At 39.6% G+C, this 16,054-nt stretch overlaps 1 protein-coding gene and 1 long non-coding RNA gene across 5 annotated transcripts in view; one reads left to right on the forward strand and one right to left on the reverse strand.

Moving 5' to 3' along the window:
• Positions 1 to 2,847, reverse strand: part of LOC139446109 (uncharacterized) — a 51,924-nt gene extending 49,077 nt beyond the window's left edge. The window contains exon 1 of the long non-coding RNA XR_011651915.1: positions 2,724 to 2,847. This is a non-coding gene — a long non-coding RNA (uncharacterized lncRNA). The remainder of the gene's footprint in view (positions 1 to 2,723) is intronic.
• LOC139446108 (putative adenosylhomocysteinase 3) overlaps positions 1 to 16,054 on the forward strand; it is a 165,640-nt gene that overhangs the window by 74,005 nt on the left and 75,581 nt on the right. Inside the window, exon 1 of one of the 4 annotated variants that reach the window (XM_071227386.1) lies at positions 15,061 to 15,809. The exons of the other annotated variants lie outside the window; for them this stretch is intronic. Within the exon in view, the coding sequence (XP_071083487.1) occupies positions 15,566 to 15,809 (244 nt within the window). The 5' untranslated portion in view covers positions 15,061 to 15,565. Of the gene's footprint in view, positions 1 to 15,060; positions 15,810 to 16,054 lie in introns of those variants that run through there. 4 annotated transcript variants of the gene reach the window in all.

The raw sequence follows: 16,054 nt of genomic DNA on the forward strand, positions 1-16,054 counted from the left end.
GAAGCAGTCCATCATTTCACGACTACAGTCTCGTGAAAAATTATGAAGGTCAAAATGTGCCGTTCATACACTTTTGAACATCAGGTTCGTGTTTATGTGACTAACCTTTACTCCAATGGAAAAGCCATGTATATCATGTTAACATGACATTAAAAACTTATCACGCAACAATTTTTGTTGAACTTACTAATTACTCTGATCTGACACAACACATTTGCTCAATACAGTGTCAATTGTCAAATCACCAAATCATGTGACCGCAGATGGTTGAACATCAAGACACGTCAGCCGTCCTCTGATTGGCTCATCTCACAGTTATGACTTGTATCGTATTGTGTGCTGCTACACTGTAACAATGGTTCTTTCTCTAACTCTGACCACCTCCCCACCCACTAGCAACTGCCTAACCAGCCCCTCCTGGATACCCCAGTGTCCACAAGGAGTGAAGGCACTGACTCATTTTAACACTGTGAAATGTCTTCAGTCTTCACTTCATTCCAGATACTGATACCAGTGATACCGGTGCTGCAGCTTCTCTGTTACAATACGATCCTGAGTTTCTGCAATATTTACTGATGTCATAACCAATTGAGTGGACATTTATGACATTCTGTTTTGTTTCTTTTCTGCCACTTATATAGATGTTTTGTAACACTGATCCAGGACGAGGTGTTTCTTTATGAATGCTAAGTTACAAATGTGTTTGATGTACTCCCTTATTTAGTACATGACTCTGTAAGTCAATACCAAGGAAGATTGGGGAGTGTCATGTGTTTGCATTGTTTATTCCTGAAAAAGTTTCTTTGCTAGGTGAACATATTCCCAAGTATTGATCACAGACAAAGTATACCAGGTTGTATATAGTTTGGCTAACCAGCGACGGATGTATTAACTTTTGAAAGACTTCTTATAAAGACATTAGCAAGAGCTGGATGTCCTATCAAGGGTGTCAACAAGTGTCAGTGAAAGCTCATTTATTCTATATGTCAAATGGTTTTTGTTTTCATCCGACCGCATGGATAAGTTGATTTATCATATAATGGGTGGGTATCTTGGCAGGACAAAGCCAACGGATAAAAATAATATCCGTTTGGGTCATATGCAGATAGAGATGCAAATATCAAAGGTCATGTAGGCACTACTTTCACTGTTTATAAACAAACATGGCGTCACCCGTGTCATTCGGTGATCGAGACAGAATTAACCATCGGGAATATGGAGAAACTACTGGGATAATTGCTATCATTATGAAAAGTATAGTCTAATATACTGAAAACCAGTATCTAACTGTGACGTAGCTAAGGCATTTTACAAGTTTTAGCATCTTTGGATATGTAAATTGCGAAACAATTTAGCGGGGACACTAGCCAAGCGGGATCACTTTCCATATCTGTGCTTGTAGACCTATGCGGCTTGGAACCTTTTCCACAAATTAAAACAGCTGGAGTTGGCTGAAATATGTTTGAATTGTTACCTTGTTTCGATTTGTCGCTGTGTGTACATCTGACTGCACACCGTAATGTTATGACAAGACAAGCCGACTGTCAACAACGTCTGACTGTGGCCGTGACATATCATAGACTAGGGTTAGAGTAGCTTCCCTTTGATAAAGAGCAGTTACTCTATCGAACAGACCAATGGATTGGCAAGAAAAAACTTTGTGTAGTCAATTGTTGTTTTGCATATATCTAGTTACGCCACTGTATAAGAAACAGGTTTCTGTTGGAACTATATTGGCTACTGTCACTGTGCGACTGACGTGTCACTTACCCTCTGATGTAATATATATTAATGCACACATTCAAGGAAAAATTACAATGTTTAGGTAATGTTTGTAAGAGATGGAAAGAGATTTTCGAGCACAGAATTGAAGAATGCCATTATATAATAAAGAGGTTATCAACCGGTTTTCTATGAACACTAATAATCAACCGAGTTTGTTCATAGTACTAGTAGGTTAGCGACAGACAACCAGGGTGACAACCAGCTGCCAACAGGGAAACTGGTCACTGGAGATGTGCAGTTCACCTGATCAGTGGGAATAATTATCATGACAATTACATCTTATGCTCTCCAATTTTCCAGAATATGTAAGTGCTCCTGATACACATTGTCACATACACAGTGTTTGGGTAGAACCATCATTGAAAAGGGGAAGTCACTTCGCTGGTGTATATACAGTAACTCTCTCAAACAACTCGCAATAACAAGCATGAATTATTGATCAGTTAATCAAAGTTTTTCACTTCCTGTTTCCCGTAATAGAGAGCAGTCTACAGCTCCTGCCTCGGAGTGAGGAATACATCCTTCCGGGACAGCCCATCAGCTGGGCACATCTCCAGCAATCAATGCCCATCTGATTGACAACTGTAGTTGTCCGTGTAGTTATGACAAGCTGCTGTCCCACTGTTACCATGGCCAGCATACTGAAATTCCTCAACATGTCAGAAACTGTTACTGTGGGTTAAAAAGTGATCATGCTGCCATAGTCTGTCAATTGGCCTGTGTTGTTTGTGGTTGTGTGGTTTGCATTAAAATACATGCTGTCAAGTGATGTGGCAGTCAACTAAAGGTGTTTCTTCATTCATATTTTTATTTTGTGGTGTTCTTTTTCCATTTAAAAAATGTTGAGTTGGTTACATCACATAAAGTTTACCAGCTGAGTTAAAGGTGACCCTGGACAATGTAAACATGCAGCATGCTGGAATGATGGTATGACTCACCTTGCCTAGCACCCCAGGTTGCAGGGAGGAGAAAGGGACAGAGGGGGACAGTCCATTTCTTGTGTGTATCAGCTGATGCCCTGTTCCTTCCTCCCTCCCTTCTCTCTCCGCCTCCTCCTTTCTCTGCTTCCCATACAGCATACTGCTGTATGTAGTGAAGATCCTGGTTTGACTGGCTATCGCAGGACTGCCTATACTCTGTTTCCCATTTCCAGCTGGAGGAATCTCTCTGGCACTCATTGCCTCACTGCCAAGAAATACCTTGCTGCACCATTTCTCCCATCTACTCACCAAACCTGCTCAACCATCTTGCACTTCCTGTTATTGATCAGAGCTTAAATGTAGTTCACTGCAGTTTAGGGTTTTAATCTGGATTGATTTGGGGAGATTATCCTATTTTTTGTCCTCGGCATAGTGACTGAAGTGTTTATACCATGTTGGTCCTTTCAGGTCATGTTTATGAGCTCGTATGTGTACTGAAGGTGTAGCTTTTCCAACATGATTCTTGGCAAATCCAATTTTGGAGGTTCAGGTCAATCATTTTCAGTTTGTCTTGTGGTAACTACTTTCCAATGTTTTAGTCCTGGTACATCCACATCCCTACTCTCCTTGCTGTACTCTCACCCTACTTGTGGGAATGTTGGCATGTTCTATCTGGAAAACACCAGAGTCATGATGAATGGAATCTTTAGATTGTTTGTTTGTTTGTTGTTTAACACAGCACTCGGCAATATTACAGCTATATAACGGCGGTGAATAATCAAATCTGATCCAGTGATTGAAATAATGAGCATTGAGCTAGGCAATTGGGATACAATGACATGCATCAAACGAGTCACTGAGCTGACCACCCAATCCCGTTACAACAAGCATAGTCACCTCTTACGGCAAGCATGGGTTACTGAAGACTATTCTAGCCCAGATCTTCACGGACCAGAATCTTAAATGATATCATGAAGGTGTCTTTGATCTTTGCGTTTTATTCGAATTAAGGTGAAAAGTTTGTAATGGCTTTCTATGATAGAAATGCAGGGTTGGAAATTATTTTTTTATTTTCACTTGCCTGCATGAACATCCGTTACAGAGTTGCCTTCTAACTTATGGTATCAGTGGTGGTCCACAACAAAATGTCACTAGTCTTTCCTGAATTTTACTAGGCTCAGACTTGTGAACATATGTAATGATAAATTATGATTTATGATCACTCAGTTTCCCTGTCATTCAATATTTATAATAATTAAGTTAAGTAAATTAGTCCTTTTATAGTAGATTATAAGGACTGTCTTTATTTCACTCGAGTTTTAGTTGAACTGACAAGAGAAATAAGTTCAATTTCATTGATGATATTTACTTGATTTAATTAGTGATATTCACTGAATTTTTTTTAATGCTATTCACTCAATTATGGCATATAAGTTTGACGTTTAGAAATTGTCTGCATGTCATTTTGGCTCATGTTCAGCTCAACGTACAGCTTATTTTTAAAGGATGCAGTGGTCATAACTTAGTCTTTGGAAGATGTAAGTATTGTATCAAGAAAAGGTGCACAAACAGTATCCACTGTACTTACTGTAGGTATTTAAATGAAACCCCCCCATCTCTCCACAGTCCCCATGCTTGTATCAACAGTGACATGGTCAAGCTATCGTTACATGGCGGCGTAGCAGGAGTAAACAAACTCTCTTCAGGCCATACATAATAGATAATGCATTAGAACATTGTGGCATCACAGTACAATGACGCAACAAACCATACTAAGGGAACAAGGGAGATTCAACTTAATGGAAAACAGTCTGATAAACTTGTTTTATTTATTTTCTAACAGCTTGTCATAATAGTAATTGTTGTAATAATTGTCAGAACGTAAAGCTTGTACATTAGAAAAATTGTAAATTTCACATTTCCAAATTTGGCCAAATGCTTACTTAAAGGTACAGTGGGGCTATTGGTCAGATATATTTGTGATCTGTGCAAATTTATGTGTAATTTTAGCTTAAGTTAAATGTCTCCAAAAAGTATTCTTTACAACCGGAGCATATAATAACATATGCAATGTTTCTTTTGTTGCAATTAAGATTTTCTCTGTCAAAGAAATTAGTATCATTTGCTATCTGTATTTAGATTTTAGATGTCAGGCAGCATGAATTGCCACATTTAGATACTCTAGGAACACACTCAGTCAAATTTCGTTGGTTGTCTCAAATGTTTAGATTGTTTATAACTGCTTATCATCTGACTTTTAGATGGCACTTTTCCCATTTTTGTGCTTTGAGTTACAATGGTTAAGTTACTTTGCGTGATAGACATAGCACTTTGATGATTAGGATTAAAGGTCGGCCCTAATGTTAAAACATTTTTGTAATCCTTTGGGGTTAGTTTTGGAGCTCTTATGTGACTTATGATCTAACATTGCGAGTTTGTGTGTGTATTTGATTGAGTATTTGAATATGAATAGATGTTACTGAACTGATCCTTTGAGCCAGGTGAGCTACAGAAGTGGAGGAGATGAGCTGTCTGGGACGTGTTGCAGTAGGCTTTACAACCAGCTTTACACTGTACTTTATTGTGCTGAAGATTAATGTTACACAGATAAGAGCAGTCTCCTATCCTGCATGAATTGCTTTCTTCACTGAAGGAAATGTTTTACCACTCATGAACACTGCATATTTTATCCATACCCAATCTGATATATGTCGAGGGATACTGGATCCCAGTACAGGTGATTAGCAACATTGGACTTCATTGTTATTGAAGAAAAGCTAGACTCCCTCCGTGGTTTGTGGTATAGCGTCCGCCCGGAGATGAAGATTCGTGTTTCGATCGCCAGCCACGTCATACCCAAAGACACTTAAAAAGATGGTACTTGTTGGCGCTCGGCTAACACAAGAACTGGTCGGCTTGGAGTCAGTATACTATTTCTAAGTGGGGTATTCCTGTTAAACTGTGGCATATGGTTTCACAGTGGGCTAGCACTATTAAATTGGCATTAGTCTGGGCAAGTACACACGTGCATGCACGTCGCAGTGCAATAATCTTAAACACAATGTTAAACCCCATTCACCTTACCTCACCATAAGAACACTTTGACCCCAAAAGGCAACTTCCCATGTTGAGTGATTACATGAAATTAAGCTTTGTTAAGGTAAAGACCACTTCAAAAGAACCTTTGTTTAGGTACCGCAAACTGTCAAGCTTTTTGCTCAGGTTGTTAGCCTATGATATCATCAGCTGCATATGTTGTCCAATTGTTGATAGTTTGGGATTCCATTGCCTGTAAATATGAGCCAACATTGCTTCCATCAAATGAAGTTCAAGAGATATCATGTCATAGCAGGTTGCCTGTTGTCTGTCAGTCGTAATCTTTCACATTTTCAACATCTATGTAACCGTAAAGCTTTTTGTATAGCGTCTCTAAATATTGCTTTCTGAATTCTTATCTGATTTTGAATTTAGACAATCTGGCAGCCATGTTGAATATAACCTTTTTGCCCATTACTGAACCATTTGTGTATGTAGTGTTGTGAACTGTGATATGCATTGAGTTTGGGGTATGCTTCAGAACATGGTACTTTTTCTTTGTTTTTATGTTGGCACAATGTTCATCTTTGACCTTTCACCATTGTTGTTGCTGTGTTGAAATGTTGTCAAAGTGCATATTCCTCTACTCTACAATCACTGAATTATCAATGTGTAATTTAATGTAGTTAGGACGTCTGTATATAAAGGTCAGTTTATTTTTTTCTGCTTTTAGTTTACCAAGACCATGTGTTGTGACCTTTTGCGTGTAATGTTGCCAATATTCTGTAAAAAATTATGTGATCAAGCTCACATGACCTCATGGCTATGTTGTTGTTGAAAATACAGCTTGCTTCCAACCATGTTATGATACTTGTACACATAGAATGAATGCTTTTTTTTGTTTCATACAAGATAAAAACATGCACAAATAGACAGCGATACCACTACAACTACCATGGGACCCAATTTGCCATCTTTTTCAAGGAGAAACAAATTTAATTATTTTATGTTTTGTTCTATAATTGTTTCAGGCAGACAAAAAGCTTGATGTTGTTTGGGTCTGAGAAATGTTTGTAGACGGTTGTGTGTGCACTATTGTCGCCATGTAAACTGGTAGCCACCCTCCTGCCAACTATAGACTGTTGTATTTGGATGCCCTGTATGCACCGAGGATTCTGTATGTAGGCTTGTGAATGGCTTGCCTTGTGGATGGATATGATTACCTTTGAGAAAATATGACAACTGATCAACAGGCAGCAACTTGCATGGCCATAGCAGAAAAGCCAAACTGGCCATTGTTTTGTAAAGCTGTCAGTCAGTGATCCTCATGAGACCTTGCTTCAGTGATTTCATTGTGTTGATGTCATTGGTCTATTTACACTCCAAGATTCTAACTGCTGATATACATATTGAAAAGCTGATATTTTAGGTGAGGTGAGGTGAAATTTGGTCCAAGATTATTCCACTTATATGGTGATGTGCACATGCATGTGTGTGTGTGTGTGGGGGGGGGGGGGGGGGGGGGGGGTGCTGCTTGTACTAGTCCAGACTAATGCCAATTTATAGTGCTAGCTCACTGAGATATCATGCCGCTGTTTAACATGAATACCCCACTCAGACACAGTATACTGAGTCCAAGCCGACCTATCCTTGTTTTAGCCCCATTATGTAGAGCGCCAGACAGGGTAACAACAAGTACCATCTTTAAACGTCTTTTGGTATGACACAGCCGGGGATCAAACCTTGGATATTCCACTCTCTGATAAGTCCCACCCCAACAAACCAAATGATATTGCTACGAGATTTTTTGTTAACTGTGACCAATTAGGGTGTTGTCAAATATGGTAGCCATTCTGTATTCTGGTACCTCAAGAACCCACAGTGTAGGTGCCCTGCCCTGCCCTGCCCTGCCCTGCCCTGCCCTGCCCTGCTCCACCCTAAAAACTGTTGTGTGGATTAGGCTAAGCAGAGTAACAGTAGCAGCAACAACAGATGTGCAAGTAAAGCAGCCAAAAAACACATGTGTGATGTTGACAGAATCAACACTGTTATCCACTCCCATCTCTCATTCAACTCACTTCGAAACGAATTGTTTGAAAATCGTGTGCCAGCAAATAGCATTCAAGGCAATAGGGATGTATCTTTCTTCTATTTGTTGTTGATATGTTGTGAGTGTGGCCTATTCCTGATGTAGGATGGTCCACATAGCTAGCAATGAGAGCCTCGACCGGCCCACAACCTTGTCTATGTGAGCCACAGACAGACGACATGTACTCTTCAGACCCGACAGGGACGCACTTGCAGGCGATGACACACAGTTAACAAAACATGAAATATTTGTTCAATGTGTGTTTATGGCATGTGAAACATGTTGTTTATATGACAGCCAGACAAGGCCCTGGTGGCATATACTGACACACTAAGTACTTCACTACATGTGTATGACACACTAAGTACTTCACTACATGTGTATGGCACACTAAATACTTCACTACATGTGTATGACACACTAAGTACTTCACTACATGTGTATGACACACTAAGTACTTCACTACATGTGTATGACACACTAAGTACTTCACTACATGTGTATGACACACTAAGTACTTCACTACATGTGTATGACACACTAAGTACTTCACTACATGTGTATGACACACTAAATACTTCACTACATGTGTATGACACACTAAATACTTCACTACATGTGTATGACACACTAAGTACTTCACTACATGTGTATGACACACTTAATACTTCACTACATGTGTATGACACACTTAATACTTCACTACATGTGTATGACACTCTAAGTACTTCACTACATGTGTATGACACACTAAGTACTTCACCACATGTGTATGACACACTAAGTACTTCACTACATGTGTATGACACACTAAGTACCTCACTACATGTGTATGACACACTAAGTACTTCACTACATGTGTATGACACACTAAGTACTTCACTACATGTGTATGACACACTAAGTACTTCACTACATGTGTATGACACACTAAGTACCTCACTACATGTGTATGACACACTAAGCACTTCACTACATGTGTATGACACACTAAGTACTTCACTACATGTGTATGACACACTAAGTACCTCACTACATGTGTATGACACACTAGGTACCTAATTACATATATATGACAAACTAGGTACCTCATTACATATATATGTCATGTACAGATAGTCAGCCTACTATAACAGTACAGTAATATCTCTATCACGACCACTGTGTCATGTACAGATAGTCAGCCTACTATAACAGTACAGCAATATCTCTATCACGACCACTGTGTCATGTACAGATAGTCAGCCTACTATAACAGTACAGCAATATCTCTCTCACGACCACTGTGTCATGTACAGATAGTCAGCCTACTATAACGGTACAGTAATATCTCTATCACGACCACTGTGTCATGTACAGATAGTCAGCCTACTATAACAATACAGTACTATCTCTCTCACGACCACTGTGTCATGTACAGATAGTCAGCCTACTATAACAGTACAGTAATATCTCTATCACGACCACTGTGTCATGTACAGATAGTCAGCCTACTATAACAATACAGTACTATCTCTCTCACGACCACTGTGTCATGTACAGATAGTCAGCCTACTATAACAGTACAGTAATATCTCTATCACGACCACTGTGTCATGTACAGATAGTCAGCCTACTATCACGGTACAGTAATATCTCTCTCACGACCACTGTGTCATGTACAGATAGTGAGCCTACTATAACGGTACAGTACTATCTCTCTCACACCCCTGTGTCATGTACAGATAGTCAGCCTACTATCACGGTACAGTAATATCTCTATCACGACCACTGTGTCATGTACAGATAGTCTGCCTACTATAACAATACAGTACTATCTCTCTCACGACCACTGTGTCATGTACAGATAGTCAGCCTACTATAACAGTACAGTAATATCTCTATCACGACCACTGTGTCATGTACAGATAGTCAGCCTACTATAACAATACAGTACTATCTCTCTCACGACCACTGTGTCATGTACAGATAGTCAGCCTACTATAACAGTACAGTAATATCTCTATCACGACCACTGTGTCATGTACAGATAGTCAGCCTACTATCACGGTACAGTAATATCTCTCTCACGACCACTGTGTCATGTACAGATAGTGAGCCTACTATAACGGTACAGTACTATCTCTCTCACACCCCTGTGTCATGTACAGATAGTCAGCCTACTATCACGGTACAGTAATATCTCTCTCACGACCACTGTGTCATGTGCAGATAGTCAGCCTACTATAACAATACAGTAATATCTCTCTCACGACCACTGTGTCATGTACAGATAGTCAGCCTACTATAATGAGTTAGTTCGGTAATGGCCAATATGGTACTTCTTGTTATTGCTGATACAATAAGGAATTGATCATGGTCACTCTGATGGTATTGTCTGGATTAACAGACACTCATGCAGTCAAACTGCATGATGTGTCATTCTTAAAACATTAACCACTTAATGAAAGGTGAGCTGCAGTACTTGGGCCCTGTATTGTGAAATAGTTTGAATACTTCATATACATATGTTTTCCTGAGCCTGGAGAAACTATTTCAAATATTGATAGAATGTATTGCCGCAAAGACTAGATTGTGCTGTAAAGTAGGAAGATATGTATTATAAAAACATGTCTTGAGCTTGGACAGTGCTCCTTGATAAGCCTACAGAATTCATGCTGGCCTGCAGCTCGAAAGGACCCAATATAAATCCAATGATTGCAGTTGTCATTTACTAAGTACATTTCAGAATTAGATTTCTGTAGAGATACTGCATCTTTGACCTGTATCTACCCCATAAATGCAGCAACTTTGACCTGTGTCTACCACAAATCTGTAGAGATGTTGCATCTTTGACCTGTATCTACCACACAAATGTGACATCTTTGTCCTTTATCTACCACATAAATGTGGCATCTTTGACCTGTATCTACCACATAAATGTTGCATCTTTGACCTGTATCTACCCAATAAATGCAGCAACTTTGATCTGTATCTACCACAAATATGTAGAGATGTTGCATCTTTGACCTGTATCTACAACACAAATGTGACATCTTTGTCCTTTATCTACCACTTAAATGTGGCATCTTTGACCTGTATCTACCACATAAATGTTGCATCTTTGACCTGTATCTACCCCTTAAATGCAGCATCTTTGACCTGTATCTACCCCATAAATGCAGCAACTTTGACCTGTGTCTACCACAAATATGTAGAGATGTTGCATCTTTGACCTGTATCTACCACACAAATGTGACATCTTTGTCCTTTATCTACCACATAAATGTGGCATCTTTGACCTGTATCTACCACATAAATGTTGCATCTTTGACCTGTATCTACCCAATAAATGCAGCAACTTTGATCTGTATCTACCACAAATATGTAGAGATGTTGCATCTTTGACCTGTATCTACAACACAAATGTGACATCTTTGTCCTTTATCTACCACTTAAATGTGGCATCTTTGACCTGTATCTACCACATAAATGTTGCATCTTTGACCTGTATCTACCCCATAAATGCAGCAACTTTGACCTGTATCTACCACAAATATGTAGAGATGTTGCATCTTTGACCTGTATCTACAACACAAATGTGACATCTTTGTCCTTTATCTACCACTTAAATGTGGCATCTTTGACCTGTATCTACCACATAAATGTTGCATCTTTGACCTGTATCTACCACATAAATGCAGCAACTTTGACCTGTATCTACCACATGAATTTAGAGATGTGGCATCTTTGACCTGTATCTACCCCATAAATGCAGCAACTTTGACCTGTGTCTACCACAAATATGTAGAGATGTTGCATCTTTGACCTGTATCTACCACACAAATGTGACATTTTTGTCCTTTATCTACCACATAAATGTGGCATCTATGACCTGTATCTACCACATGAATGTAGCATCACTGACCTGTATCTACCCCATAAATGCAGCAACTTTGACCTGTATCTACCACATGAATGGAGAGATGTTGCATCTTTGATCTGTATCTACCACACAAATGTGACATCTTTGTCCTTTATCTACCACATAAATGTGGCATCTTTGACCTGTATCTACCACATAAATGCAGCATCTTTGACCTGTATCTACCCCATAAATGCAGCAACTTTGACCTGTATCTACCACAAATATGTAGAGATGTTGCACTTTTGACCTGTATCTACCACATAAATGTGACATCTTTGTCCTTTATCTACCACTTAAATTTGGCATCGTTGACCTGTATCTACCACATAAATGTTGCATCTTTGACCTGTATCTACCGCATAAATGCAGCAACTTTGACCTGTGTCTACCACATGAATGGAGAGATGTGGCATCTTTGACCTGTATCTACCCCATAAATGCAGCAACTTTGACCTGTATCTACCTCATGAATGTAGCATCTTTGACCTATATCTACCACATAAATGCAGCAACTTTGACCTGTGTCTACCTCATGAATGTAGCATCTTTGACCTGTATCTACCAGATGAATGGAGAGATGTGGCGTCTTTGACCTGTATCTACCACATAAATGCAGTAACATTGACCTGTATCCACCACATAAATGTTGCATCTTTGACCTATATCTACCACATAAATGCAGCAACTTTGACCTGTGTCTACCTCATGAATGTAGCATCTTTGACCTGTATCTACCACAAATATGTAGAGATGTTGCATTTTTGACACACAACCCAACTGAAAGATGCTACAGTGAGCATGTAACACCAGAAGTAGCATGTCTACAAATCCTTACTGAATTACACAAGTTAATCCTGTTATTACAATATATGATAATAAAACATATTCGTTGTATATCTGGACTTAAGGTTGTAATCTACTTAAGCAGTTTTATTCAAAGTTTCATTCAGTATTGTTTACATATAAGTTGGCAAAATTGTTAACTGATCAGTAGATCGCATCATCTCCCCGTTATTTACAGTAACGACAGTCAGATGACAGCTATTGACAGCTTGAAACAAACCTTAGTTGTCAGAGAATGGATACATATATCATTAATGCCATACTTTGAATCACTGAAAATCATATTATTGTTGTTTGACTACGTATCATTGTTTTCTAGATCAATATATCAAAACCGCGGAAAGCCTCAAATGGTGACTTGTCACACTGTTTCATATGTAAAAGATATACGACAAATGTGCCAAAGTGCTACACTTCTGGTTATTGATATTGTAACTATATATAGTAAAAGATGCAAATAAGATAACATTAGGTTATAATATATTATAAAAAAGTAGTTTCAGATACGTTTCCTTCTGATCACTCCATCATAATTCTTTTAAGTTATATTATTTGGCATATTTAAGCTGAATCAATGCTTAGATCCGGGAGGAAAAGTGTGTATTTCTGGCCTAGTTTATGAGAGAAGTACACATGGCAATCCCTGCATATAAAACAATGTCTAGCAGAACAGGAAATACAATTGATTCGCTGTGCAGAGTTGCGTCCCTTGGGCCCCACCAGCAACCTATGATTGTGGGTTCGAAGCCCGGTTTACCCCAATTATGTTTATGTTTGTCAGCACCATGCCCGTGCTCGTGGGTTTCAGACCAGCATCACTTGGTGCTTTCCTCCCACATTAAGCTGACACACTGTGATCTTACTGGAATACTGGTTAAAAGCGGCGTTAAACCCAACTCACTCACTCACATTTTCATTGACCAGTTTTGTTATTATCTGTTCGTTCCCCCAGACATATATGATGTAATTTTTCACTGTGCACAATACACAAAATAGCAGTTTTCCTGAAACTTATACCCAAGAATAGGGGATGTAGTCTGAAATATACTCAAATGTGCACTATGCATATGAAAATCTGTATGTATATATTGTAACTTGATGTACCAGTATAGTGAATAATTTGGAATTAATCTAATCTTGTTTCAAAGATCCAAATATTCAGGTGCATACAGATCTTAATGGCTCCTTCTCTTTTTCATAATTGATTTGTCATTGACATAAGTTGTATTTGAAGTTCTCTGGCTTGTGAACCAGTAGGATGTGGCAGTTACTGGTTTGTGCACAGATCAAGCCCTGGATCTTCTTAATAAAAGTCCAGTTTCCACCCTTGCCGAATTATTGAATTCTATTTTGGCTTGACTTATAAGTCTATGCATAGGCAAATCAAAATCACATAACGAAATCGGCATCTGCTTCGTAACCTGCCATGCAGATTTAGGTCAATTGCAGGATTTGCAAAGCATGTGTACAGACAACTCAGGATCAAGAGATATTTTCAAAATGTTTTCATTTTTTTAATCATGGTGTTGATGTGAATTGATGCGAAGTAAGACCCATTTTATCACAATAATGATTTTGATTATTGATGAGATGGTCTTGACTGGGCGCTGTCATTTTGTTTGAAGCAAATGCAAGTGATACGAGAGGTGAAACATAGGAGGAATATTTCTCATAATAACCGCTGGTGTCGCTACAGGCGAACCCCAAAATCCTAGCCTTGCTCGGGATGGGTTGGAAAATGGACTTTTACAGTCAGTTAACTCCCTTACCTCAGGAAGATGCATTAGTTGGAGTGTGTCTGGGCTCTCCGTGACATAAAGGTACAGGAATTGTGTAGCCAGGGTGAGGCTGCAACAAGGGAAGCAGGTAATCTCACACACGTCTGCTGCAAGTCAACCATCTCACCACACATCTCTGTTACATTGGTGGGAGATTGAAATAGGCTATAGCTGGTGGTTATGACAGTGTACATTCTGTGCCTATCAAACATGGGTATTGTGGGTGCTGCCCTTTTCAACATGCTGCTTAGGCTTTGATCAGGTGTGGTATAATAATGATTACATGGAATATGTTTGCGCACTGAATTATTGATTTTGCCATATTTTTTACTTTTTGAGAAGTTTATTTTTGTGCCTGGTTGTTTGTGTTAGGGGATAGTTTATTAATAGAAGTGGCTTTGAGAGTAGGTCTCAAGTTATTGATTGAATGCAAAGATTGATGAAATTGGTGTAGACTCGTAAACTAATAAATTCACAGTTTGGTGTACTGGGCAGGCTTGCTGATTGGCTGTCAGACATGTATCCAAGGCTGACTGTTTGCTTGTATTAATCATGTGTATTATATGATGAAAGGCTGGCAAATCCTTACAGGTTAAAAAGGCCGAGACTAATCCTACAATTCTATTGTGATCAAACATAACCGTCCCTGCCAATTTGAGAGCTTGGTTTTTTTCCCCCTGTGTGTGAATGGACTGTTCCATGGCTGTGTGAGATCCACTATAGACGGATGGGAGAGATCCTGCTTTGTGGAGTGCAGGTTGTTATCTATTGCTATAGGAAGTCAGTCAGGGAGTTGAAGCAAGCTTACAACCATAACACAGGTCGTGGCCAACCCAAGTCAGCTGGCATCTGAAAGGCAGTGTGTGTTCAGTGAGTGGGAGAAGACGGGGAGTATAGTGCTAGCCAAGGTGCCCTCTGATTCCTCCATGCAGTAGCGTGCCTCACTCTGCTGCTGCTGCTGAAGGATTAACTCAATTGATTGGAGATTTGTTATTGTCTGACACTGTGTGAGGTGTGAGAGGAAGGGGACGAGTGTCATGGTAAGACAAGTGGCAGTGTCGTAGTCGCCTCTCCACCCATACTACGGACCTACCCACTGCCTGTGTTCACCTGTCTGGGCCGTCACTGGGAGTTCTGAGGCAGACTACTGTACAAGCTGTACATTGCATCCCAACCGGACAGATCTACATTGTAAATACACACAAATATGTCGGAGATACTAGCAAAGAAGTTCCTTAGCTTCAAGACTAACTCGAGTGAGAACTTTGACAAGTTTCATGAAGGTGAGAAGATGCAGAACATGGTGGATGAAGAGGGTGAGGACGCATACCGTGCGCGTGCTGGACGTAAACGTCACAGCGTCCAGCTGGACAAGCGCCTCACCCAGCAGCTGATGGCCCTTCAGGACAGAAGGTCCAGCACAACCAGCACTGGCACACTCGATTCTCTCTGTAAGTCACACGCTAACCACCTCACTCTGGGACCACTGTCGTAGTATATGTTATCATGCTGCACATATTGCTGTTTATCCATGTGCAAATCAGTGAGCATCACAAATTCTTGTATTTGTTGAATTCATTATTGATATTTCATTGAACCATCACTCATAGACTAGGAATAATTCCCAGTAGATGAATATGAGTAATGAAAACTGATATTACTACATAATTCAGCAATATTTGCTGTTGCATGTGAT

Source organism: Haliotis cracherodii, unplaced genomic scaffold (assembly GCF_022045235.1).
Source record: "Haliotis cracherodii isolate W230 unplaced genomic scaffold, xgHalCrac1.p SCAF_6, whole genome shotgun sequence".
NCBI lineage: Eukaryota > Metazoa > Mollusca > Gastropoda > Lepetellida > Haliotidae > Haliotis > Haliotis cracherodii.